At 49.4% G+C, this 27,282-nt stretch overlaps 1 protein-coding gene across 1 annotated transcript in view; it reads left to right on the top strand.

Annotated features, from left to right (window-relative positions):
* The window catches only part of CUNH16orf96 (chromosome unknown C16orf96 homolog), a 53,373-nt gene that overhangs the window by 13,924 nt on the left and 12,167 nt on the right, over window positions 1–27,282 (top strand). The window contains exons 3-12 of the mRNA XM_032397741.1: window positions 1,321–2,120; window positions 12,264–12,368; window positions 13,545–13,625; window positions 13,788–13,874; window positions 13,982–15,275; window positions 17,258–17,343; window positions 17,664–17,774; window positions 21,686–21,760; window positions 22,445–22,609; window positions 26,899–27,017. Of these exons, the coding sequence (XP_032253632.1) occupies window positions 1,701–2,120; window positions 12,264–12,368; window positions 13,545–13,625; window positions 13,788–13,874; window positions 13,982–15,275; window positions 17,258–17,343; window positions 17,664–17,774; window positions 21,686–21,760; window positions 22,445–22,609; window positions 26,899–27,017 (2,543 nt within the window). The 5' untranslated portion in view covers window positions 1,321–1,700. The remainder of the gene's footprint in view (window positions 1–1,320; window positions 2,121–12,263; window positions 12,369–13,544; window positions 13,626–13,787; window positions 13,875–13,981; window positions 15,276–17,257; window positions 17,344–17,663; window positions 17,775–21,685; window positions 21,761–22,444; window positions 22,610–26,898; window positions 27,018–27,282) is intronic.

Below are 27,282 nucleotides of genomic sequence, written 5' to 3' on the forward strand. Positions count from 1 at the left end.
ATTAAGCAATTCTTTCAAAGCAGGCTGGTGTGTCTGGAGATTAGTGGCCACGGTAGCGTGGAGAGTCCGACGTGAGTGCCCACTGTTCCTCAAGAACTAGCTTTTGTGGATAGACTAGTAATGGCCTCAGCAGAAGCATTTGCTGATGTGAGGTCAAGAACATGTAATTAGGGGCGCCTGGGTGGCTCAATTGTTGGGCATCTGCCTTCGGCTCAGGTCATGATCCCAGGATCCTGGGATCGAGCCTAGCATCGGGCTCCCTGCTCAGCGGGAAGCCTGCTTCTCCTTCTCCCACTCCCCCTGCTTGTGTTCCCTCTCTCACTGTCTCTCTTTGTCAAGTAAATAAATAAAATCTTAAAAAAAAAAACAAAACAAAACATATAATTAGCAAACAACATCCCTGAAAATACACTTCCATTGAATTCATAACGAGCCTCCTGGGCTCTTTCTCTGATGGCCACGATCATTGGCAGGAGTGGGATATCAGGTCAGTTCTGGGGGAAAGGAATTATTTTGAGTCATAGTGGCCTGGCCCTTCACATGTATTATTTCTATGTACACACACACACGCACGCACACGCACGCACTGCCCTCCCGGCGGCAACCTCACATGGAAGGTCTTATTTCCAATTTAGCCAGCAGGGAAGCTGAGACTCAGAGAGGTTAAGTCATTTGCACAAGGTCACACAGCTGTTGATAAAGAGTCATGCACCCATCTCCATAAACCCAGAGTGGACAGGTGCTCCACTTTCTATGGGGAAGCTGGGGGAGATCGCCCCTTAGCCAACGACACCCCCGAGCAGGACTCCTGCCACGCGCTGTATATAAGCAGTGTGTATCATGCCCAGAACGGTGGGGTGGGCCAGGAGTCGGGGCTCCACGGGTTAAGCCAAGGACCTTCCCTGCAGACTTCCGTCGGAGACCAGGACGAGCAGGCTGCCGTTTTCTTGTCCAAGAATTGACACAAGCGGGGCCTGACCACATAGGGCCCCGTGTGGTTTCCAGGTCCTGTGGCAGCTGGCTCACAGATGTGTCCTCGGGGCACTGAGGTGTTAGCGAGCCCTGGCTCTAGGGGGAAGCAGAGCAGGGTTTGGCACGGGCGTCCTCATTGGTGCCCCTGGGTGGGCAGGGCCATGCAGGGTTCAGACCTGTGGGAAGCCAGCTGCCTCTTACCCTTTTTACCACCAGCCCCACCCCCGCCAGAAACCCGAACACCTGCAGGGCATTTGAAGCACGAAGCTGGTCTCTTTTCTCTACATCCTCTTTTCTCAAAACCCAGGCTTTCCTAACTCCAAGAACTCTCTCCTGTCCTGATTCTAGAGGCTTCCAAGAAGCGAGCTGCTTCCCCATCACCTTCGCTGCATGCTTCTCGGAAGGGGTCATCGGTCTTCCATAACTGAAGGGCTTGAACTGAAAGGCTGACCGTCCATCTGTTCAAACACCCAGCACCTTCTAATTGAGCACCCACCCTGCCCCACTCCGGGCTCTCGGAAGCACGCCCACTCGCCCATGTTCTCTGGTGTCCTAGCAACCAGAAGCTCTCATCTGAACTCCGGCCCGGACAGAGGCCATTTTCTCCCATGACCTGCTGCCTCCCTGGACCTCTGCAGATCTGTCCACACAGCTTGTGGGTTCCCTGAAAGCCACCACTTGTCCCCGAGGACGCCCAGAAGCCCAGCCACGCCAAGCCTACCTGCGGGATGAGCTTCTCACTCACGTTCTCCGAGCTGGTCAACATCGCCATCCCGCAGTGCGGGGTGGTGAACTTCAAGGCCCTGCACCTCCTGCTTCAGGGCATCCTGGAGCACATCCACATGGCTGAGCTCAAGAAGGTCCTCTCAGGAGACGAGGACTTTCTCCAGACCTCACCAGTTGTGTTCATGCCCCGGGAAGCAGATGCCCAGCCCGTCCTCAGCCCCATGAAGAGGCTCAGCAATGTCTTTGACCACGTGGTGAGCCGCATCGACAAGATGGAGAGCCAGCTGGCCGTGCTGCAGGACCTGCCCTCCACTTCCCAGCTGCTGGAGGGCAGCCAGGGCAGGGGCCAGCCCGCCCAGGACCTGTGGCACCTAATAAAGCTCCGGAAGATGGTGGAGGGCAACGAAGAAGCCACAGCAAAGGTAAACCACCTGGCCTCCCGAAGCTTCCTGCCCTCCTTGCTCTCCTCCCAGGCATCTTACCCCCTATTCCCTTATGCCCCTTGTGATGGGCTCTCCCCAAACACAGGGGCAGGAATGGGGCTTTGGAGTAAGGCAGAGCCAAAGCTCCAAGCTTGTATCCTTTGTCAAGTGTTGAGGAGAGAAGCCAGACACAAAAGGCCACATATGGTATGATTCCATTTGTATGAAACAGGCAAATCCATAGAGACAGAAAGCAGACTGGTGGTTGCCAGGGGCTGGGGGAGGAGGAGGGGGGTAGGGAAGGATAGCCTAGTGGTTATGAGGTCTCCTTTTGCAGTGATGAAAAGAGTTTGGAAACACAGACCAAAGTCTGCCATTCCCTGGTTCCCTCATCTCCTCACTGTCCCCTTCACCCTCGAGGCTCTGTTTGGCTCCCTCCCCAGGGAAACCGCTAGAAGGAGCGCTCACCATGCTCCAAGTGAGCCAGAGGCTTATGTCTGTTAGCTCCTTTGATCTTCATAGCACCTCTGTGAGACAGGTGTGATTACGATCCCCAGCTTACAGGTGAGGAATTGAAGCACTGACAGGTTAACCCACTCAGGGTCACACACTGTCAGAAAATGGGGAGGTGGTGCAAACCGGGGCCAAGAGAGTCGGTGAAAGGCATAGGAATGTAGAGTGCTGGGCGTGCTGTCACTTACCCACTGGAATGGTCGGGCGATGATCATGGTTTCCCCTTCCCAGGATTGCCTAGAGATAATACTAAACAAGATAATGCGTGGGAAGTGCTCAGCACAGAGCTCCAGGTATTCTGGGCGTCAATCAGTGGCCACTGTTAGTATTATCCAGAGACTTGAACTGAGCAGGGAAACTGGGATGACGGGACCTCAGCAAAGTCAGGCAGCAGAGCCCTGAGGGACAGGGAAAGGGTGCGGTCTGGCCAAGGTGGGCTGAGAGGCGAGGCCACATGGACCAGTGTTAAATCAGGTGCTCAGTGAAGAGGCCAGACACACAGGACTACATACCGCATGCTTCTGTTTCTATGAAACACCGAGAACAGGCAAATCAGTAGCGAAAGAAAGTAGATTGGCGTCTGCCAGGGGCTAGGAGGTGGGGCAGTGGGAGTGACTGCTGACGGGTTCGGAGCGTTGAAAATGTTCGGAAACTAGATAGTGGGGGCAGCTGCCAACCTTGTGAATGTACCGAATGCCACTGAATTCTTCGTGTTACCACACACACAGCAGATATTGGCAGATTGGATTAAAAGAAAAAAAGGCATGATCTCACTATACCCTGGACAAGAGACATTCTAGATTCAAAGACCAATCGGTTGAAAGTAAAAGGATAGAAAAAAAGATATGCCACGCACGCCGCAATCAGCAGAGAGCTAGAGTGGCCACGCGGCTCATGTCAGACAAGACAGACCTGAAGACGGGAATTGTTGCTAGAGACAAAGAAGGCTGCATGGGTGGCCCAGTTCAGGTTACGGAGGCCTTGGAGGCTAGAAACGTGGACACAGTGTCCGAGCAGCCTTCCCTCCCCCCCGCCCCCGCCTGCCTTGATGGGTGGAGGCTTCTGGAATGCACAGTACCCAGAGTGACCCAGCCGGCTCGTGAAGGAGGCTGGCAGACAGGCTCGGACATGGGCATGCAGCCCTCAGAGGACTGTTTGCACACCTAGGATTAGAGAATGTGCCCCCCCAACTCCAGGCCTGGCTGAGGTTGTGGGGAGTTACCACAATGACCGCCTCCCAGCCCCTCCTCTTCGAGGGGGTTGCCATGGTAGCTGGCTCTGGGATGGTGCAAGCTGCTTAGCTAAGTGTCTGCACCAACCAGCCGGTCAGGCTGGCAGACCAAATGTCATGTCGATGTCCAGGTCACCTCACCTGCCGCTGACCCCCTTCCTCTGGGGCTGGCGTCCTTTACAAACACCTGTCAAGATGTGAGGGCCCAAAGTGGGGAAAGACTAGCCTGCCAGCCCTAGCACCCACCCCAGACGGGGTGAATGGTGCCCAGAAAACGAGGGCTGACAACAAGGGGGCTCGTGAAAGGTTTGCAGGGCTCCACAGGCATGGTTAGCCCACCGCCAGATCTGGAGCTCGGGCACTGCCACAAGTCCTTACTAGACGCTGAGATTGCAGCGTCCCTCACCCTCACCGATAATTCTCTGCGGTGACGACTGTGTTGTGCACTGGGGGATGTTGGGCAGCATCCCGGGCCTCCACCGTCCAGGTGCCAGGAGCGACCCCTGGTGGTGACAAACAAAACTGTCTGCAGACTTGGCCAAATGCTTGTTGGGGGCCAACTCGCCCCTGTTGAGAACTGCTGAGCAAGGAAAACTGGGCTCCCCTTGCTCGCAGTATGTACTTGTCCCCGAAGACCCCTCGGGAGGCTCCGCCCCAAGGCTTCCCGAGTTTGCTGGAGCACCAGCCCCACCTGCGGAGCTCTCCCAGAATTGCAGGCTCGCAGGCCCTGCCCAGAACCAGAGTTTGATTGATTGATTTTATTTATTTGAGAGAGAGCGAGCAAAAGAGCATAAGCAGGGGGAGTGGCAGAGGGAGAGGGAGAAGTAGGCTCCCCGCTGAGCAGGGAGCCCAAGCAGGGGCTCAATCCCAGGACTCTGAGATCATGAACTGAGCCCAAGGCAGACACTTAACCAACTGAGCCACCCAGCGCCCCCACTCCTGACAAAATTAACAACTCCCAAATAGCCATCCAATAGATTGTGTTGGACTTACCCCAATTTTTTCTAAAACAAGGATGCTATTTTTTTACAGCTTTGTTGAAATATATTCATACATATATTTGTGTGTATACCAGAATATTCATCCATTTAAAGGGTATGGTTCAGGGACGCCTGGCTGACTTAGTCTGTAGAGTGGGCGACTCTTGATCTCAGGGTCATGAGTTCAAGCCCCACATTGGGCATGGAGCCTATTTAAAAAAATTTAAAAAGTGTACAGTTCAAAAAAAAAGTGTACAGCTCAGGGATTTTAGTATATTCACAGAGTTCTGCAACTATTAAAATCAATTTTAGGACATTTTCAACAGCCCCCCCAAAAACCTTTAACCATTAGCTATCATTCTTCTTCCTGCTCCTCCTTGAGTCCCACTTTTGCACTTACCATGATGTCTTCAAGGTTTATCCATGCTGTCCCATGTATCAGTACTTGACTCTTATCATTGCCAAATGCTATTCCACAGAATGGATAGATTACTTTTGTTTATCAGTTGGTGAACATTTGGCTGTTTCCCCCACTAACACTAGGCTGTTAGGAGTCGTGGCCCCTATGAACAGTGGGGTACACATTTTCCTGTGGACGTATGTTTTCATTTTTCTTGGGCATATACCTCATGGTGGAATTGCTGGGTCACATGATCACTCTGTGTTTCAGGTTTGAGGAACTGCCAGGCTGTTTCCCAAAGTAGCTGCACCATTTTGCTTTCCCACTAGCAGTGGGTGAGGGCTCCAATTTCTCTGCCTCCTCACCAACGCTTCTTAGTTTCTACCTCTTTGATTCTAGCCACCCTCGTGGGTATGAAGTGTACCTTATTGTGGTTTTGATTTGCATTTCCCTGGTGATTAACTGTGTTGAGCATCTTTTCGTGTGCCTACCAGCCATTTGTGTCTTTTCTTTGGAGAAATATCTGTTCAGATTATTTTCCTAGTTGTAATTGGGTTGTCATTCTATTGTTGAGTTGTAAGAGTTCTTTATATATGGGCGCCTGGGTGGCTCAGTCGGTTGAATGTCTGGCTCTTGGTTTTGGCTCAGGTCATGATCTCAGGTCCTGGGATTGAGTCCCGAGTGGGGCTCCATGCTCAGCGGGGAGTCTGCTTGAGGATTCTCTCTCTCCCTCTGCCCTCCCCCTGCTCAAACACGCACGTGTGCACACTTTCTCTCTAAAATAAATAAATGTTAAAAAAAAGTTACTTACGTATTCTGGATATATGATGCCATGTGTGTGATTTGTAAATTTTTTAAGATTTTATTTATTTATTTGTCAGAGAGGGAGAGAGAGAGAGCACAGCAGGGAGAGCGGCAGGCAGAGGGAGAAGCAGGCTGGAGCCCGTTGCGGTACTCAATCCCAGGACCCTGGGATCATAAACTGAGCCGAAGGCAGATGCTTAACGACTGAGCCACCCAGGCGCCCCTTGTAAATGTTTTCTATCATTCTGAATTGTTTTTTCACTCTATTGACAGTGTCCTTTGATATGCAAAGTTTTAAATTTTGCTGAAGTACAGCATATGCCTCTCTTTATTTTGTCACCTTTTTTGGTGCGGTGTCGCTTACGCTTTTGGTGGCATATCTAAGAAACCACTGCCTGACCAAGGTCACGAAGATTTACTCCTACGTTTTCTTCTACAACACAGGAGTAAATGGTTTATGGTTTATCTCTTACATCTAGGTCTAGGAGCCACTTTCACTTAGTTTTTGTATATGGTGTGAGGTAGGAGTCCAGCTGCATTCATGTGGATTTCCAGCTGTTCAGTACCATTTGTTGAAGACAATTCTTTCCCTATTGATTTGTTTTGGCACTCTTACTGAAAACCAACTGACTGTAGACGTGAGTGTTTCTTTCTTTTTTTTTTTTTTTAAAGATTTTATTTATTTATTTGACAGAGAGAGACAGTGAGAGAGGGAACACAAGCAGGGGGAGTGGGAGAGGGAGAAGCAGGCTTCCCGCGGAGCAGGGAGCCCGATGTGGGGCTCGATCCCAGGACCCTGGGATCATGACCTGAGCTGAAGGCAGTCACTTAACGACTGAGCTACCCAGGCGCCCCAACGTGAGTGTTTCTTTCCGGACTCCCAATTCCCTTCCATTGATCTATGTATCTTTCCTTATGGCACTACCACACTGTCTCAATTACCCTAGCTTTGCAGAAAGTTTTGAAATCAGGAAGTGTGAGTCTTCCAGCTTTGTTCTTCTTTTTCAAGATTGTTTGGCTATTCTGAGTCCTTTGCATTAACATATGGATTTTAGGATCAAGCTGTCAATTTCTATGAAAAAGAGCACACTGGCATCTTCATAGGGATTAAGCTTAATCTGTAGATCAATTTGGGAAATCAGTCTTCCAACCCAAGAAATACATAGCACAGGGTGCTATTTATTTATTGATTGATTGATCAATCAGCTTTATTGGAATATAGTTCACATACCATACAATTCACGCATTGAAGGAGTGGACAATTCAGTGTTTCTAATCTATTCACAGAATTGTACAACCATCACCACAGTCAATTTTAGAATATTTTCACCACCCCCAAAAGAAACCCCATACCCTTTATCACCACTCTATTTCCTCAGTCCCCACTCCAACTCACCCCCAGCCCTAAGCAACCACTAACATGCTTTCTGTCTCTATAGATTTGTTTATTCTAGATGCTTCATATAAATGGAGTCCTGCAATATGTTGTCTTTGTGTTAGGATGTTTTGAGAGAGCTCGAGCACGAGCAGGATGGGGGAAGGCAGAGGGAGAAGGAGAGGGAGAAGCAGACTCCCCACTGAGCAGGGAGCCCAACGCTGGTCTCCATCCTAGGACCCCAGGATCATGACCTGAGCCGAAGGCAGATGCTCAACCGACTGAGCCACCCAGGCATCCCTGTTTGGATTATTTTACTTAGCATCATATTTCTGAGGTTCATCTTTCTGGAATCAGTATTTCATTCCTTTTTATGGCTGAATAATATTCCATATTATGAATATATCATGTTTTGCTTATCCATCTGCCAGTTGATTGACATTTGGATCATTCCCACTTTTGGCTATTATGAATAATGCTGCTATAAATATTCATATACAAGTTTGTGGACCCATGTTTTCATTTCTCCTGGATATATACCTAGGAGTAGACTTGCTGGGTCATTTGGTAACTCTATGTTCAGTCTCCTGAGGAACTGCCACACTGTTTCCTAAAATGGCCACACCATTTTGCATACCCACCAGCCATGTGTGGAAGGTTCCAATTTCTCCACATCCTCACCAACACATTATTTTCTGGCTTTTGATTCTTTTTTTTTTTTTTTTAAGATTTTATTTATTTATCTGAGAGAGAGAATGGGAGACAGACAGCATGAGAGGGGGAGGATCAGAGGGAGAAGCAGACTCCCCACTGAGCAGGGAGCCCGATGTGGGACTCGATCCCGGGACTCCAGGATCATGACCTGAGCCGAAGGCAGTTGCTTAACCAACTGAGTCACCCAGGCGCCCTCTGGCTTTTGATTCTAACCATCCTCATGGGTATGAAGTGGTATCTCATTGTGGTTTTGATTTGTGTTTCCCTGATGACATAATGTTGAGCATCTTCTCATGTGCTCATTGGCCATTTGAATATTATCTTTGGAGAAATGCCTATTCAGATTTTTGCCCATTTTAATTGGGTTGTCTTATTTGTTGCTGGATTCAGTTTGCTAGTATTTTGAGGATTTTTACATCTATATTCTAGTTTTCTTGTGATGTCTTTGTCTGATTTTGGTATCAGGGTAATACTGGCCTCATAGAATAAGTTTGGAATTCTTCTATTTTTTTGGAAAAGCCTGTGAAGAATTAGTATTAATTCTCCTTTAAATTTTTGATAGAAGGGGCACCTGGCTGGCTCAGTTGGTAGAACAGGTGACTCTTGATCTTGGGGTTGTAAGTTCGAGTCCCACATAGGATGTGGAGATTACTTAAAAATAAAATTTTAGGGGCGCCTGCATGGCTCAGTCGTTAAGCATCTGCCTTCGGCTCAGGTCATGATCCCAGGGTCCTGGGATCAAGCCCTGTATCAGGCTCACTGCTCCACGGGAAGCCTGCTTCCCCTCTCCCACTCCCCCTGCTTGTGTTCCCTCTCTCACTGTCTCTGTCAAATAAATAAATAAAATCTTAAAAAAAATAAATAAAATTGTAGGGATGCCTGGGTGGCTCAGTCGGTTAAGTGTCTGCCTTCGGCTCAGGTCATGATCCCAGAGTCCTGGGATCGAGTCCTGCATCAGACTCCTTGCTCAGCAGGGAGCCTGCTTCTCCCTCTGCTTATTCTCTCTCTCTCTCTCTCTCATGTGCTCTCTCTCTCTCTGGCAAATAAATAAAATCTTTCTAAAAATAAAATTAAAATTAAAATAAATAAATGTCTGATAGAAGTCATTGGTGAAGCCATCTGTGCCTGGGCCTCTCTTTGTGGTATTTTATTATTATTATTATTATTATTATTATTATTATTATTATTATTACTATTTCAATGTCTTCACTTGTCTTAGGTCTATTCAGATTTTCTATTTCTTCTTGAATCAGTTTTGGTAGTTTATGTCTTTCTAGGAATTTGTCCATTTCATCCAGCTTAACTAATTTGTTGGCCTACAGTTGTTCATAGCATTCCTTCATAAGTCCTTTTATTTCTGTAGGGTCAATAGTAATGTTCCCTCCAGTATTTCTGATTCTTCTCTTTATTTCTTGGTCAGTCTCACTAAAGATCTGCTAACTTGGTTGATGTTTTCAAAGAACCAGCTTGTAGCTTCATTGATTTCCTCTCTTATTTTTCTGTTCTCTATTTCATTAGTTTCCATTTTACTCTTTATTGCTCTAGTTTTTCTGCTTGCTTCAGGTTTAGTTTGCTCTGCTTTTTCCCAGTATCTTAAGGTTAGCTTTAGCTGCATCCTATAAGTTCTGGTGTGTTATGTTTTCATTTTAATTCATCTCAAAGTAGTTTGTTGTTTTTTTTTAAATTTCCTTGGTGATCTCTTCTTTGACCCATTGGTTATTCAGGAGAGTGTTGTTTAATTTCAATTTCTTTGTCAGTTTCCAATAGTTTCCTCTGTTATTGATTTTTTCTTTATTTTTTTAAGATTTTATTTATTTATTTGACGGAGAGAGAGATAGCAAGAGCAGGAACACAAGCAGGGGTAGTGGGAGAGGGCGAAGCAGGCTTCCCGCCGAGCAGGGAGCCTGACGTGGGACTTGATCCCAGGACCCTGGGACCATGACCTGAGCCAAAGGCAGACGCCTAACGACTGAGCCACCCAGGAGCCCTGATTTTTTCTTTAAATCCATTGTGGTCAGAGTACACATTTTGCGTGATTTCAGTCCTTTTAACACATATTGGGACTTGTTTTAATGACTAGCATACCGTCTGTCCTATAGAATGTTCTGTGTGTGCTTGATAAGAGTGTGTATTCTGACATTGTTGAATGGAGTGTTCTGTAGGTGTCTGTTATGTCTAGTTGGTTTATAATGTTGTGCAAATCTAGGGGTGCCTGGGTGGCTCAGCTGGTTAAGTATCTGACTTTGGCTCTGGTCATGATCTTGGGGTCCTGGGATTGGGCCCTAGATTGGGCTCCCTGATCAGCAGGGAGTCTGCTTCTGCTTCTCCCTCTGCCCCTCCCCCTGCTCATGCTCTCTCTTTCTTGCTTTCTCTTTCTCTCAAATAAATAAAATCTAAAAAAAAAAAACAAATGTTGTGCAAATCTATTTCCTTGCTGATATTCTATCTAGTTGTTTTATTCATTATTGAAAATGGGGTATTGAAGTCTCCAACTATTCTTTTGAATTGCCTATTTCTTCTTTCAGTTATGTCCATTTTTGCTTCATATATTTTGGGGCTACGTTGTTAGGTGCATATATGTTTATAATTATTATATCTTCCTGAGGGATTGACCATCTTATCATTATAAATGTTCCCCTGTGTCTCTAGCAACAATTTTTGTCTTAGAGTCTGTTTTATCCAATATTAGTAGTATAGCCATTCCAGTTCACTTTTTTTTTTTTATTTTATTTATTTGAGAGAGAGAGTGTGACTGAGAGAGAGAGCATAAGCAGGGGCAGTGGGAGAGAGAGAAGCAGACTCCTCGCTGAGCAGGGAGCCCCACATGGGGCCCGCCCCAGGACCCCAAGATCATGACCTGAGCCAGAGGCAGACACTTAACCCACTGAGCCACCCAGGCACCCCTCCAGTTCCCTTCTGATTACTGCTTGCATGGTATATCTTTAACTATCTTTTTGTTTTTCACCTATTTGTATCTTAGACTATACATTGTGTCTCTTGTAGACAGCATGAGGTTGGATCATGTTTTCTTATCCATTTTGCCAATGTCTGCCTTTTAACTGAAAGTTTAATCCATTTACTTGTAATGTAATTACTGATAAGAAGGACTTTTGCCATTTTGCCGTTTGTTGTTTTTGTTAGTTGAATGCCTAACTATGCACTGGACCCTTCATATACATCATCATATTTTTTTTTCATCATCACATTTTTAAAAGATTTTATTTATTTATTTGAGAGAGAGAGCACAAGCAGGGGGGAGCAGCAGGCAGAGGGAGAAGCAGGCTTCCTGCTGAGCAAGGAGCCCAACGTGGGATTTGATCCCAACACTCTGGGATCATGACCCAAGTCGAAAGCAGGTGCTTAACCGACTGAGCCACCCAGGCGTCCCTCATCATTATATTTTTTATACTCATTTTATGATTACAGAATCTAAAACCTAGGAAGATGCAATTACGATCCCAGTCAGTGGTGGAGCTGAGCTATGAGCCAGCAGCTCATTAGCTCTTGTCTGGAGGTTTCCTCACTGGTCCTCTGGCCTCCACCCTCCCCCTCCCAGGGCCAATCTACACATGCAGCCAGAGGGACCCTTTAAAAATGTAACTCTGGGGGTGCCTGGGTGGCTCAGTCAGTTAAACGTCTGCCCTTGGCTCAGGTCACGATCCCAGAGTCCCAGGATCAAGCCCCATGTCAGGTTTTCTGCTCCGCAGGGAGTCTGCTTCTCCCTCTCCCTCTGATCCTTGCTCCTCTCGTGCTCTCTCTCTCTCTAATAAATAAATAAAATCTTTAAAAAATATATAAGTAAATAAATAAAAATGTAACTCTGATCATAACTGCCTTGCTGATGTTCCAGTTACTCCCACTGAAAGTCCTGACATGTTTCATAATGAGACTCTTGGTTAATGAATGCATTCAAATGCAGAGTTGTCTCCTTCCCACCCAGGTCACCTGAGATCTCAGCATTGACTTTGGTGTCATTTGCTGGCCTCTGAGCATGTTCCAGCCCAGGCCTTGGTAGAGCTAAGAGGACTTCTTGGATCATGGCCAACAACAGAGAGTTTCTGCATTTTATATACCTTTTCCCCCAGCCACACCAAACTTTACATTTTCCCCTCTTCTTCCCCTTTAGTCCATGAAGACTCTGCAGGATTTGCTTACTGACATTTATGCACTCAGGAACACCATTGAAACTCTCAGAAAGGATGTGGACAGACTGAAGGACATAGTTGACAAGGTAGACCCTCTCCAGCATCTTCTAGGCTGGCCATGCTGCTTGGACCTCAGGTGGTTGGGGTGACAGGGTACATCTAAGGAGCCTATTCTTAGTCAAAGAACACAGCTATGAGAGCAGGAGAAGGGGTTAGACATTGCCCAGCCACTTGGCCCATCCCACTAAACTCTCCATGGCTCCCACACTTCTGGGTTATGACATCATTTGTAGGTAACAGAAACCTACTTCATCATGGCTTAGGCAAAAGAAGAGAATTTAATGTCTCATTTATTAAAAAGTCCACAGTTGCCTTCAGGTACAACCAGATCTAGGTGCTCACACTCCATCAACATCTCTCTGTCAGTGATGTTTTTCTGTGGGTTGGCTTCATTCTGAGGCAGGTACTCCCTAAGACTCCAGGCTTGCATACCAACAACTTAGCAGAAAGAGAACAGCTTTTCCTATTCTCTAAAGCTCTGTCCACACTGAAATGTGGAACAAACCTAGCACAGGCATACAGGCTCTTGCCCTTGAGAGTCACAGGGACATCAACCCAGGTACATACTCACTCCTTACCATGATGTGTAAGGACACAGAATCCCTGAAGCCTGAGGTCACAGCTGGTGAGTCAGAGCTGGGCTCAGAGGCCAGGCCTCCACACCGGCAGGCTGGTATTGTGGCTGAGGTTTTACAACTTGTCCCCGGATAGCATGGTTTAGTGTATTATCCCCAATTCACAGGTCAGTGTACACATTTGATTGTCATGGCAACTGTGAGAACTTGGTCTGGGTAGCTCCCGTCTGAGAAGAAAGGGCATCACAAAACACTACAAAGAAAAAAAAAAAACAACCAAAACACTAAAAAGATTCCTTCAACAAATCTGTTGGAGAAAACAGTGCCTCCTCAGCCTACCTCTTGGAGATTCTTAATGTACTTTTTTTTGCCCACTAAAGGCTTTGGGAAGTCCTGCACTGTAGAAGCCCATTGAATACTTTTTAAGCCCAGCATTTTCCAAACTTATTTTCCCAGGAAACCCTCTTCCACCCCTTTCCCACTCACTGGGAAACACTTGCTTTGGAATCTGTTCTTCCTTCTCCAACTCAGTCACTTAGAGCTGAGTCCTTGTCTTTGAGCTGTGGGGCAAGCAGGACCAGGACCAGAACCTGCACCCCTGGCCCATGGACTCGGCTTATTTGACAGATGCAGCCAGAAAGAATGGATACTTTGTTCGAAGATCTGAAAGGACAGAGCAGGATGATAAGTGCACTGCAGCGGGAAGTGGTAAGAGCCTCCGCTTCCCTTCCCAGTCCCCTGACCTCCAGGCGGGGGTGCTGCGGGCAGGGAAGAGTAAGGAAGAGAACACAATCTAGAAAGGCAAGTGTGGACAAAGGAGCCACCCGAGGGCATCACCCCTCATTCTCAACCTCCTCTCCTGCCCCCCAGGTTACTCTCCAGAGCAAAATCCTCACCATCCCCAAAGCTGAGGACGTGGTGCTCTGGAGCAGCCTCCACGAGGCCATGTTCAACCCCGTGAGTGAAGGAGGAAAAGGAGGGGCAGCAGCGGAGGGTCGGGGAAGGCAGGGTGACCTCTGAGCTGGCCTGGAGCAGCCCTGGACAGCCTCTCCCCTTTTCTGCAGGGAACTTCTGCAAGAGGAGCTGGTCCAACACAGATTGAGGATTCAGACCTGTGGCAGTTGGTGGAGCAGCTCCCAGATACTGGTCATCCTCAGACCACCGAGTACCGTGAAGCTGTTGGTCGTGTCCAGATCTCAGAGGCCATCCAGAGCCCCAGGTTACTGGAGACTATCTGGCATTATGACACCCCCAGGCAGCTACAGGAGGAGGAATATGACCAAGCTCTTCTACTCACTGGGGCCCAGGGGCCAGGGCAGCCTACGGGGCTTGAGCCCGGGTCTATGCCCACACCAGGGCCACAGCCCGAGGCCATGCCTGCTCCGGGGCCTGGTCTGACACCGGGGTTCACACTACCACCTTGGCCTCCATTCATACCTGGGCCTGGCCCTGGACCTTGGCCTGCCCTTGGACCTGGGGCTGGCCCTGGACTTTGGCCTGCCCTCGGACCTGGGACTGCCCCCGGGCGTGCACCTGCCCCAGGGCTTCAGCCTATGCCGAGAGAATGCTGGCCTTCCCCCAGAGGCTTGTCCAGGGCTAGCACGTGGCCCTTCTGGGGCTCAGGCTCCTTGGAGCCTGCACAGTCCCAGGACTTCAGGTCCCCACCGCCAGCCAGGCAGTTTAGCTCAGCGTGGCCCCGTCCGCTGCAGTCACAGTCTGGCCAGGCAGAGGTGCACCTGCTCCCAGCTGTCTCAGAAATTGAGGAAGACTATGTATCCCAGGACGTGCCAGCCCCTCAGGACAGGGCCCCCGGGGCTGGGGCCCCCAGGGCTGGGGTCCCCAAAGAAGCACCCGCTAAGACTCCCCAGCCTGCCCTTCAGCGCCTGAAGACCACTGCAGCCATCGCGGCCGCCGCTGCAGCCTCCTACACAACGGCTGCCACCTCAGCGGCCCGGAGAGCCGAGGTTGTCTCCAAGGCTGTCAGGGACGCCCCTGCCACCAAGTTGGCCACCATAGCAACGTCCGTGGCTGCATCCGGGCCCTTAGGGGCGTTCGCAGACAGCCTGGGTGCGGGCTCTTCCCGCGGGGCCTCAGCTTTCACTGAGGACACAGAGGTGGAGGACTTGAAGGTGTTGGGTGAGGACCTCTCTCCCCTGTACCCTGCTACCAGCCTCCCTCCTGAAAGGACCCTGTCCCAGGTCATGCTGGCCGCCCAAAAGGCTGTGACCCCTGAAGACAAGAAGACGGCCGTCAGGTACTCCATGGGCCGCATAGCCCAGATGCCCATTAGACACGACTCACTGAAAGAAGAGTTTGCCCAGCTGTCATCCACCCTTCAACAGCGCTTGAATTACCTAGGTAGGCCTGGCCTGGTTCAGGCCCTCCCTCCCTGCAGCCTTCGAGAAGTCCCTCGTCTCCTTCATTGAGCTCCCCCAACAAAAGCTGTCTTAACCATTAGCCGTTCATTCCTTTGGTTTCAGCATCTGCCTCTTACTAGTCTGTTCTTTCACCACGAATGTACCGTGAGGTCTTCTCGTAGGGGAGAGGGGTGGTTAGGGTCTAACGCTGGCCCTGAAGAAGGAAAATTGCATGTCACAATGACTCTGGAAAACTCCCCTTCCACAGCCCGTACAACACAGCCCTACTGTACAATGTTTCAGTAAGTCTGGATCCCACCAGAATGACCCACTGAACAGACCCCAGCTGACGTGGTCCGTGTGGGGTTAGGAGCTACTGCGGGCAAACATACGTATCCTTAAAGACCACAGAAGCTTCCTGGGTGGCAGCCGAAACGGTAGATTTATGCTCCGATTTTATGCCTTTGACGGGCAAAATGCTCGCTGAGGGGAGTGGAGGGCAGAATAGCCTAGCTGAGTAGTTTTCAACCTTGTGCTCCCCTCAGCATCCCCAGGGGGCTGCGCCCCACCCCTGGAGCTTCTGATGTGGTTGGTCTGGGCAGAGCCCAAGAATTTGCATGTCTCACTCATTCCAGCAGCTGATTCTGCTGCTGGCCGAGGGGACCCACTGTGAGGCCCATTGCCCTACGTTGTTTGAATCATTATCTTGCTTTTTTTTTTTTTTTTTTGCTCCCTGCCAAGCACAGTAGTTGAATTACATCAAGTCTATAGGTGGCGTTACCCTTAATTGGCAGTGCTGTTCTACAAATCTTGGAAAGAAGACGTGGAACTTCAGCCAGCTAAATAAACGAGGCTGCTCTCAGTGAATACTGGTGTGCAGCTGAGAATACGATAGTAATAGATTTAAATTTAAAAGGTAAAGCCATAATAGCCCAAATTCTACTTCTGACCAGCTGCCATTTTTGTAAGAAAACTCAAGATAGTTTGTAAACCTATCTTGGCTCAGATTTCTCCTCCCTTCCTAGGTGTGTCCTGTATGTTAGTTTTTAACCTCTTGTCGGGAACTTAATATAGGGTACTTTTTTTTACCCCTTCCTTCTTTGTTAAATCCCCCTTTCTATCTTGTGGTGAGATAATGCACTTCATATACTCTCATAAATAAGGTGCTTTGTAGTTTTGGTCAGGACCTTTTTTTTTTTTTTTTTGAGTTACCTCTGTTCCCAACATGGGGCTCAAACTCATGACCCCAAGATCAAGAGTCATATGCTCTACCAACTGAGCCAGCCAGGTGCCCCAACTCAGGGTCTTTACTGAGAGGGGAGTAAATTCCAGAGAGGCCTCCCTAGGCCTGTGCTGTCTAATATGATAACCAGGAGGCACACGTGGCTATCGGGCATGTGACATGGGGCGAGGTCCAGCACAAATGTGCTCTAAGTGTGAAGCGCACATCAGATATTAAAAACAATATGAAAATATGAACATAAGATATCTCACTTCTTTTTATCCCATATTGAAATGATACTATTTTGAATATATTGGGTTAAATAAAATATCAAAATTAATTTTACCTGTTCCTTTTTTTATTTTCAAAGATTTATTTATTTTAGAGAGAGAGCACAAGTGGGGGTAGGGGCAGAGGGAGAGGGAGAGAGAGAATCTCCAGCAGACTCCTCGCTGAGCACGGAGCCCGACGGGGGGCTCAAGATGGGGGGCTCAATCTCACAACCCTGAGATCATGACCTAAACCATATCAAGAGCCGGACACTTAACTGACAGAGGCACCCAGGGCCCCCTCCTTTTTTGATTTGTTTAAAGAATGTGGCTCCTAGAAGATTTTAAATGACCTCAGAGGCCCCCAGGCTCACATTCTCTTGCTTTGGACAGTACTACTTCCAACGACTCCTTTCAGAAGCAGGTGGAGCTCTAGATGAAGCCTCTTTCCCCATCCCTGCCACGGACAGCCACCCCCTCCTTTGCTTTCAGCTAATATGGGAGCCTCCTCCAAGCTTGGGACGACAGTGGACGTACTGCAGGAAAAGATCGGGAGCCTCCAGAGATCCAGGATAAAGGCGAGTGCCCCAGGCAGAAAGAGCTTCAGGGGATGGGCGGCTTGAGGCGGGCTGATGGCAGAGTCCCTGACCCAGGACAGCGTTTGTCTGTCCCATAGCTGAAAGGCAGCCTGGGGGAGTCAGTGGGGCCGAGGAGGCAGACCTGGCAGGTGCAGGGGTCCCAGTGGGTTGTGCCTGTGTGGTTCCCGTGGCAAGGGTCTTTGGGGGCCACCGAGGTGGCAGGCTGGAAACGCGCTGGCCTGGTATACTCTTCATGCCCCTTCCCTAGCCATGGTGACCTTAGAAGCAGAGGCCTTTGTGTCCGTGTCTCCCCCTTTTAGGAGGAGGAACTCAAGAGAGTTTGGGGTCACCAGATAGAGAAGATAAAGAATCACCACATCGTGCTGGACAGGGCAGTGGAGAAGCTGCAGATTCGCTTGGATGACTTGAAGGTCTGGGGGCTTGGGTGGGCAGCTGCAGGGAGAGCTCCTCGCTTGGACATTCGGACCCTCCCTGAAGGTCTCACGGATACAGCCATGGTGGGGAAACCAGGGCTGCTGCACTGGCATTTTACTTTGTGTGAATTACACCTCAGTGGAAACAGACAAATCTCACCACCCCCACTTGCACCCCCAAATGTAGAAACAAGAGGGCCTGAGCAATGTCTGTGTTACAGACCGCTGGGTCAGCCGCCCCAGAAGGGTGCCTGGCGCACAGCAAATGTTCAAAATGTGCTGAAGGAATCAGTGAATGAATAAGAGGATTTCTTACATCAACTGTTAGGTTCCTAACGTTTCCCCTAAGCCAGATTGTTGGTGAATTCTCAGCATCGGGGCATGGGGCGAGTTGGGGGGTGTCTTTCTGGAACGGCAGATTTGCTGACCCCACAATTGTGTAGACACAGAGCGCCTAGCTGGGGCTCACTCGGCCCAACACCCCCTCCCGTGGGCCTGGAGGGTCTGACTCAGCTGGCCTGATGACCCTGACCTGATGGTCCTCAGGACCTGTCCAGTCCGTGCCTTGTCTCAGAGGTGTCCCCGACCTTTGGAGGAGGACTCAGAGTCATTCCTAGCAGGAGGAGGTGACCTTCCCTCAGAGTATAAGAGACAAAACCCCACACAAAACCACTGGAGATGGTTTCCATGGGGGCTTCCGATTCCAAGTCAGGAGGCTATTGGTGGGATGCACGAGGATGTAGGAGGCGCAAGGCGAAGGCTTATCTCCCCCTCCCGAGACCATGACACAGAGGAATCAGGCTACGACACACACAGGGCGCCTTTGGTGCGGACAGAACTCCTGAAAGGGGAACCAGTCGTAGCCTGAGCGAGGGTGAGGGTGCTGTGTGTGGCCAGAGGGGCGGCAGGCTTGCCGGCGCAGACTTTTGTGAATGCCGAGATTGGGAACTCCCTTGTCTCCAGCCAGCTCCAGGCCCTCCCTGTCACCTGCCCTGCGGAGAGACCGGGCTGCCGTGCGCTGCAGGGTGCCTTCCCCGACGGAGACAGGAGCCAGCGCCCGGGCACGCGTGATGTGTGCCCAGCGCTCTGGCCCGCCCTGCGCCGGGGGAGGGAGTCGCTCACTGTCTGCCTCCGAGTAGCTGTCGCTTGTCGAGGGAAACTGCAGAGGACAAGGCCTGACCAAACAGTGCCAAACAGAACAAGTCAGCCTTTGTGCTGCCTGCCCCTGTGCCAACAGGAATCCGTTGCTTATAAAAGTTAACCCTGGAAGGACCTGGAGCAGGGTTCCATATACAACCCATGTTTCGTTAAATATTTCCTAAATGAATACAGGCGATAAGAAATCAGCAGCCCTGTGGAGCCCTTCCCGGGGAAACGAGGGAGGGCAGACCCATCCGCCGTGGTTCTCTTGCAACATCTGGAGATGTGAAGCTCTCCCTGGATGTCTGCGAGAAACATCAGGAACACAGCAGGTGGCACAAGAAATCCTCTTATTCATTCACTGAGTCATTCAGCCCCTGCTACCAGCGTCCACTTTGCACCAGGCACCCTGCTAGTGGCTGGTGATGCTGCAGTCAGCAAGACAGACACCCTCCAGGCCCTTCGGGGGGAGGGGTCAGTGGTGTATTTGTTTATTTTTAACTGGAGTGTAATTTATACACAGTAAAATGCCTGAGTCTTAAGTCTAAGAGCTCAGTCCACGTTCGCCTGTTTGTGTAGCCATGCCCCCACCATCCAGTCAAGACGGAAATGTTTCCGTCCCCTTGGCGTGCTTCTCTGAGAGTTTCCCACCGAGAACCCAGCCAGAAAATAAGTGGGGGCCAAACTCTTTCTTACGAACCTTACGGAAAACGTGATTTGCGTTTTGCAAGGGGACAAGTGTCTTCCATAAGCCAGAGGCTGCATTCCAAAACCATTCTTGGAACAAACGGTGATATTCAGAGTTTGGGCTTCGTGCGGGAGGACACGGATAAGGTGGCCAGTGGGTACGGAGTGCTGACTCTGCCAGAATTAGCCAGAAGATGCCACTTCTTGTCTCTCTAGGCTGTGAGAGAGGCGTGGGATTAGTGCCCCCTGAAAGAGCAGGAAACCGATCCAGGCAAAGAAGCCAGTCAGGTTCACCCGGCCGGGAGGCAGCCTGGTGTTAGGGTTCAGAGCCCTGGCTGTGGGTTAGATAGGCCTGGGTTTGAATCCCGGTTCTCCCACTGACTGGGTGTATTTGTTTCCTGGGGCTACCGTAAGAAATGATCGAAAACACTAGGCACCTGTTCCATCACATTCTGGAGGCTAAAAGCCCCAAATCCAAGTGTTGGCAGGACCTTGCTCTGACGGAAGGCTCCGGGGGAGGATTCTTGCCTCTTCCAATTTCTGGTGGCTCCAGGCATTCCTTGGCTTGTGGCCACATCCGTCCAATCTCTTGTTTCCCTATTCCCTCTGTGTGTCTGTCTTCATCTCCTTATAAGGACATCCGTCGATGGATTCCAGTATGACCTCATCTTAACTAATACATCTGCAAAGACCCTATTTCCAAATAAGGCCACGTTCACAGGTTCTGGGAAGGCATGGATTTTGGGGAAGATGTTAATCAACCCAGTACACAGGTGACCCTAACAGTAGAAGTTAGAAGATCTAAGCCTAATCACTCCTCTTTATTTCTAGATTTTAACTAGAAAGAGCCAAGTGGAGATGTAAGTATTAATATTGGGCCTGATGACTCTAAAAGGTCAGGGCTCTCTGCTGATGTGGGGTTGGAGGAAGCAACCTGACTTGAGGCCCAAACAGGGCTTCCTTCCACACCTCCACTTCCCATTCTAGACCTTGGGGACCCATCTTCAGGCAAGGTGGATGTAATGGAACTTGGCATTTATTAGAATTAGGTTCAACTTCAGATAACATAATCTCTCCCCCCGCCCACAAATAACTGACTTAAACCAGGTGTAAGTGTATTTCCCATTCACATTCAAGAAACTCAGAGGTGGTTGGTCCAGAGCTGGTATAGAACTCCACGGTGTATGACTTCCATTCCCAAGCTCACCTCAAGGAACAAGATGGCTACTGGCGCTCCAGTCATTAACTCTGCATTCAAGCTGGCAGTGGAGAGGACATACTTCATTAAATATTTCTTATTTTTCCTACCTACTTCCTGCCCACTTCCATTTACACCCCAGTGGTCATACTGAGCTATAAAGGAGGGTGTGAAATGAATTCATGATTCCGGCTGCCAGGTGCCAGCTCAAAGTTTGGGGGCTCTGTTTCTAACGGTGAGAGGGAAACCAGACGTGAAGGAAGAAGCAGAAGCCTATTTCCAGCTTTGGAGAGAATGTGGCTGGGGACAAGGCTCTGGGGACATGGCTCAGAAGGTGTGAGGCTCTGAGGCTCTTCCCAAGCAGGTTAGCCGCTGCCCCTGTCACAGGGAGGGTCCGGAAGGTGGAGAGCGGGCAGAGTTAATGGACGGAGCTGGTTCTTTGTGGAGTGAGGGGGTGGGATATGAGAGTTTCCCCCCAACACTGGGGCACAGCATGTGCGCCATGTTAGTGCTTGGTGGATAAATAGACTCCAGTTCTCACCGGGACCCCATTACAGATAAGAGCTGAACTTGCCTCAAACTTCCAGGGAACCAAAGTGTTAGCATTGGTTTACATTTTCCTTCCTCAAGTCTGCCCCCCTCCCCCCGTGCCACCAAGTTCCTACGATGCCACCTCTGAGGGGACATCTTGTCCCAAGGCTCACGTTCCTTCCCTTCTGATCTGGGCATCTGGAATCCACACCTTTGGACGTGCCCACCCTACCTGCTAGCCACCTGGCCCCATTGTCCCTTCCCAGCAGTGTGGCAGGTGTGGACGTGGGAGGAAGACGTTATTTCCAAGGTATCCAGGGATGGGGAACATGCCATTTTCTTCTGTTCTTAGATTGTCCATGCTCAAATTAAAAACCTTGAAATGCACAAGGTGGACAAAAGTGTGATGGAGCAGGAGTTGAAAGAGGTGAGTGGGGGCGCCTGGGTGGCTCAGTTGGTTAAGCGTCTGCCTCCAGCTCAGGTCATGATCCCAGGGTCCTGGGATCGAGCCCCGCATCAGGCTCCCTGCTCAGTAGGGAGTCTGCTTCTCCCTCTGCCCCTTCCCCCCTCATGTTTGAGCTCATGCTTGCACTCGTACACAGTCTCTCTCTCTCTCTTTCTCTCTCTCTCAAAGAAAATCTTAAAAAAAAAAAAAAAGGAAAGAAAGAAAGAGATGAGTGAGCAGTTTCCTCTCTCCTCCCGCCTGTGCATCCTGAGCCCAGCTCTCCCACCCAGGGGAATGGAGTCATCCAGCCAAGACAAAAACCAGGCAGAGAACCTCCCACAGTTTCCTTCCATCTTTCTCATATAGAAAGGCTAGGGAAGCTTCCCCAAAGTTGTCCTGTCAACTCCTATTTTCAGTGACTCAGGATTAATGACAATTTATTATGTGAACTTAAAAATCATGCACCAGCTTCTCCATCCACAGGAAGACCTTGGCTTAGACATGACAGTCGTGTTTGAGCCAGTTAGACCCCAAGGTTGAATTTAAACCAAGGCCGGGCATTCAGGGTCCCGGACTAAAAAACACAGACCAGAGTGGTCGGATCCCCCAACTTCCTCCTGCTCCCACCCCAGCATCCCTGGCTCCCTGAGTCCCCTGTGTCTCTAGAAAGCCGACAGGAGCACCCTGGCAAGCAAGGCAAGCCGGGCCGACCTGGAGACAGTGGTGACAGAGCTGAACGAGATGATTCAGGGCATGCTCTTCAGGGTCGTGACCCATGAGGATGACTGGAAGAAAGCTCTGGAGCAGCTGAGCAAGGACCTGAGCACCAAGGTGAGTACCCCATAGCAGCCATCACCTGCTGCGTAACAAGTAGCCCTGAAATGTGACACCTTGAAACGACAAGTGCTCAGAGTTGCCGAGGGCCAGGAATTGGGGAGCAGCTTAGCTGAGGGACTCAGATTCTCCCGTGAGGCTGCAGTCAAGAGGCCATCCAGGGCTTCAGCCCACTGAAGTGCCATTTCCAAGATGGCACCCTCCTGTGGCTGTCAGCAAGACACCGTACTTCCTTGCCACTCAGACTTCTCCTCAAGTCTGCCTGAGTGGCATCACAACATGGTAGCCTACTTCCCCAGAGCGAGTGACCCAGGAGAGCCCTATGGGAGCTGTGTATTGTCTTCTAGGACAGCCACACCGCATCATTTCCGTAGCATCCTGTGGTTCCACAGGCCAGCCCTACTCTGTGTGAGAGGGTGTGAGGACCGAGAGGTGTGGGCCAGGAGCACCTTGGAGGCTGACTACCATAACTCTCCTGCCTGGCCCAGCAAAGGGGCATGGCAGGGTGGCGGTGGGGGGCGGGGGAGATCTGCTGATCATTTATTTCTTCTTCTGTCATTTACTGACCACCTGTGATAAGCCAGACTCTGGAGAAATGTTGATAATGAGTCCCAGCCCCTGCCTTGATCAGGACTGTCCAGTAGAGAGACAGCAACAGTCAAACCAACAATGACAGTGCTGTGCAGCTCCTGAAGTTTGGGTTCAGAGTCCAGCAGCCCTGGGTGCAAGTCCCAGCTCCCCCTGAGCGGCCATGGGCCCCAAGTGGTATGACCTCCCTGAGCCTCAGCTTCCTCCTCCGCAAAACGAGGATTTGTTCGTTCATCAACTGCGCAGTGGGCACCTACAGTGGATGTAATGACAAGCAAAACAGATACGGACGTGTTTCTCTCAGGGACACGTTCCTCATAAAAGTCACACAGATCACTGCGGAATCGCAGCCTGAGTGAGTCCAGTCATCTACAGAAAACTGACCTACTTTTCTTCAATAATTCAATGATGGGGTGGGGAAAAGAGTGGAGACAGAGACTGTTCTAGATTACAAGTGTCTCCAGAGACAAAACAACCAAACGCAGCTCATGAGGAGACCTGGCTTGTGTCCTGGTTCAGTTGCGCCAACTCTACACATGGGCTGGGAATTGGTGCAAAGTCAGGAATTCCTGTTCGTGTGTTCGGTGTCCTGAGGGCGTTGCGGTCACGTAAGAAAATGTCCTCATGGTGGGGGGGGGGGGGGGGGGGGGGCGCAGTTGGTGGAGGCTCTGACTCTTGGTTTCAGCTCAGGTCGTGATCTCAGGGTCGTGAGATCGAGCCCCACGTCGGGCTCCATGCTCAGCGCAGGGTCAGCTTGAGATTCTCTCTCTCCCTCTGCCCCTCCCCATCTCAAAAATAAATAAATAAAGCTTAAAAAAAAAAAGAAAAAGAAAATGTCCTCATGAGTACTACGGTATTTATGAGTGAGGTATCATGGTCTTTCCGTTTTAGAGAAAGAGAACACACGGGGAGGTGGGGGAGGGAGAGAGAATCTCAAGCAGGCTCCACACCCAGCTGGTTAACCTTTAACCATTTTAAAATGACTAAATCGGTGGCATTTTGTACATTTACAGTGTTGTGTAAGCACTACCTCTGTCTGGTGGTAAGACACTATCATCTCCCCAAAAAGAAGCCCATACCCATTTAGGCAGCACCCCCCCCCAGCCCCTGGGAACCACTGGGCTTCTTTCTGTCTCTGTGGGTTTGCCTATTCTAGACATTTCATATAAATGGAATCATACAAACTGTGACCTTCTGTGATTGGCTTCTGGCACTTAGCATCATATTTTCAAGGTTCATTTATGGATCAGATCTCCATTCTTTTTTATAGCTGAATACTAATTCCATCGACAAGATAGACCACATTCTGTTTATTCATTCATCTGTTGATGGACACTTGGGTTGTTTCCACCTTTGACTATTATGAATAATGGTGCTGTGAACATACATGTACACATTTTTGTTTGAATGCCTGTTGTTAGTTCTTTTGGGTAGATAGCCAGGAGTGGAATTGCTGGGTCATATGGTAATCCTCTGTTTAACTTTTTATAGGTAGGGGTGATATATCATGTCTGCAATTCACTCTGAAATGATTCAGAAAATGAACGGATACACATATGTACAGATAAAGAAAATGTGGTAAAATGTTAAAAGTTGATTAAATGGATGTCCAAGTGTCCTTTGGACTATTCTTGCAACTTTTCTGTAGATTTAAAAGTTTTCAAAATAGGAAGCTGGGGGAAAGAGTCTTCTTGGGGTGCTGTGCACTTTGTGTCACCTTGGGTCGGCAGGTAGGTCATGCTGGCCGGTGGTCCCTTCAGTGGTGAAGCAGATTCATCAGAGCCCAGCGATGCTAGGCTGATGTCATCACTGTAAAGGTACATTCCCGCCTTATAAGCAGCAAGTGATTTGGGGGTGACCCTTTGGCACCCTGGAAATGTCTGTTGCCTCATTGGCCATTCTCCTAGTGGTTTCCTCATAAATTGAGAATTGTTTCCTGAACTGGTTATTTCATGGTTGCAAAATGGTGAGTTCTCTAATCTTAGCACTGCTTCTCCATTTACCAGTTGGAAATCCATAAAGAAGAGCTCTCCCTCATCAGCTTGAGCCAATTACCCTGAAATATGGTTCTTGCAGCAAAGACAAGAACAATGATGAGCTATTTCCTTTAATTACCGGTGTTCAGGAATGGTATCACTGCTAAAGACACCTCCAATATATGGTGGCAAATGGAGGTTTCTGGGTTTTTTTGTTTTTTTTTTTTTTAATTTCTTTTTGTGAATGTCACTGTGAATCATGGGTTTTAATGTATTCAATTCGCTCAATCAGTTAAGTTACTATTTCTTTTGTCACTTACGTGTTCTCATCTTTGGTCTGTGAGCTGGCTTCTGAGCCCTTTGACTTGACCCTCTGTCTCAGAAAGCGGTCTTGGTTCCTTAAAGGACAAAATGTTCCAGGCTCATCTTCAACATTCCCTTCCTCAGACCTGATTCAGTCATTTCTCTACAGAGTCTCGGTTCCTGTTAGTGGGGAGTGGTGTTTAGAGACCAAACTGTGGGCACTGGAAGGAACACTTTAAACTACACCCAACAGGGGCGCCTGGGTGGCTCAGTCGTTACGCGTCTGCCTTCGGCTCAGGTCATGATCCTGGGGTCCTGGGATCGAGCCCCGTGTCGGGCTCCCTGCTCTGCGGGAGGCCTGCGTCTCCCTCTCCCATTCCCCCTGCTTGTGTTCCTGCTCTCTCTGTGTTTCTCTCTGTCAAATAAATAAATAAAATCTTAAAAAAAAAAAAAAAAAGGGGGCGCCTGGGTGGCTCAGTTGGTTAAGCGACTGCCTTCGGCTCGGGTCATGATCCCGGAGTCCCGGGATCGAGTCCCACATCGGGCTCCCTGCTCGGCGGGGAGTCTGCTTCTCCCTCTAACCCTACCCCCTCTTGCGCGCTCTCTCACTCTCTCTCTCTCTCTCAAATAAATAAATTAAAAAAAAAAAATCTTTATAAAAAAAAAAAAAAAAAAAGGAACATGTAAACTACGCCCAACATGGGGTTTGCACTCATGACCCCAAGATCAAGAGTCACATGCTGGATTTAAAAATTCACGAGTCCCACTGTGAAAACCAGTCTGGCAGTTTCTCAAAAAGATAAACATAGGGTCACCATACAACTCAGCACTTCCAGGCCCAGGTGTGTACCCAAGAGAAATGAAAATGGGTCCACACAAAAACTTGTACACAAATGTTCATAGCAGCATTACTCATAATAGCCAAAAAGTGGAAGCAACCCAAATGTCCATCAACAGATGGATGGATAAACAAATTGTGGTCTATCCATCCACAAATTGTGGTGGAATATTATTCAAACCATAAGAAGAAATGAAGCTCAGATTCATGCTGCCACCTGGGTGACCCTTGCAGACATGATGCTGAGTGAGAGAAACCAGACACCGAAGGCCATGGATTGTGTGATTCCATTTATATGAAATGTCCAGAACAGGCAAATCCATAGACAAAAACTGGGTTAGTGGGTTGCCTACACCTGGGGGTTTGGAGCTCACTTCGCCACTTGCAACAGCATGCATTAGGAGATGAACCTTAACCTAAGCTTTGTCATTTTCCTTTTCCTTGACCCCCTCACTGTTTTGGTTTAATCTTGTTACACTCTGTGTAACTTTGCTGCAACTCCTTTTCTGGAGTGAAGCGGTGAGGGGGTGGGGGGGGTGAATTAGTTGACTAAACGCTTTTTTCCCTTCGGCTGTTTGCAGCTGGTCCACAGTGATTTGAATGGTCTGAAGAAAGACATGGATGAGATCTGGAAAGTACTCAGGAAGCTCCTGATTGAAGGCCTCCGATTTGACCCTGACAGTGCTGCTGGCTTTAGGAAGTGAGCCCCTCCTGGGTAGGGGTGCAGCTCCCAGAGGCTCGGGAGACCCTCTCTCCAGAGAGGAAACCAGAGGGGAATCCCAGCGGATTCTGGGAAGAAGGGTTCCAGACCTGTGGACCCAGGGGAAAGGGGTGGGGCTTCCTGGCTTCGGGGAGGAGGGTGAAGGTGGGATGGAGCTGAGGGCACCCAGGGGCTCTGGCCTTGGCTGTCGAGGGGCTCCAGGAACCCATCTGCTCCAAAGCCCTCTTGCCACAAATGAAACCAA

The sequence above is a fragment of the Phoca vitulina genome, unplaced genomic scaffold (genome assembly GCF_004348235.1).
Source record: "Phoca vitulina isolate PV1807 unplaced genomic scaffold, GSC_HSeal_1.0 scaffold102, whole genome shotgun sequence".
In the NCBI taxonomy this organism is placed as follows: Eukaryota; Metazoa; Chordata; class Mammalia; order Carnivora; family Phocidae; genus Phoca; species Phoca vitulina.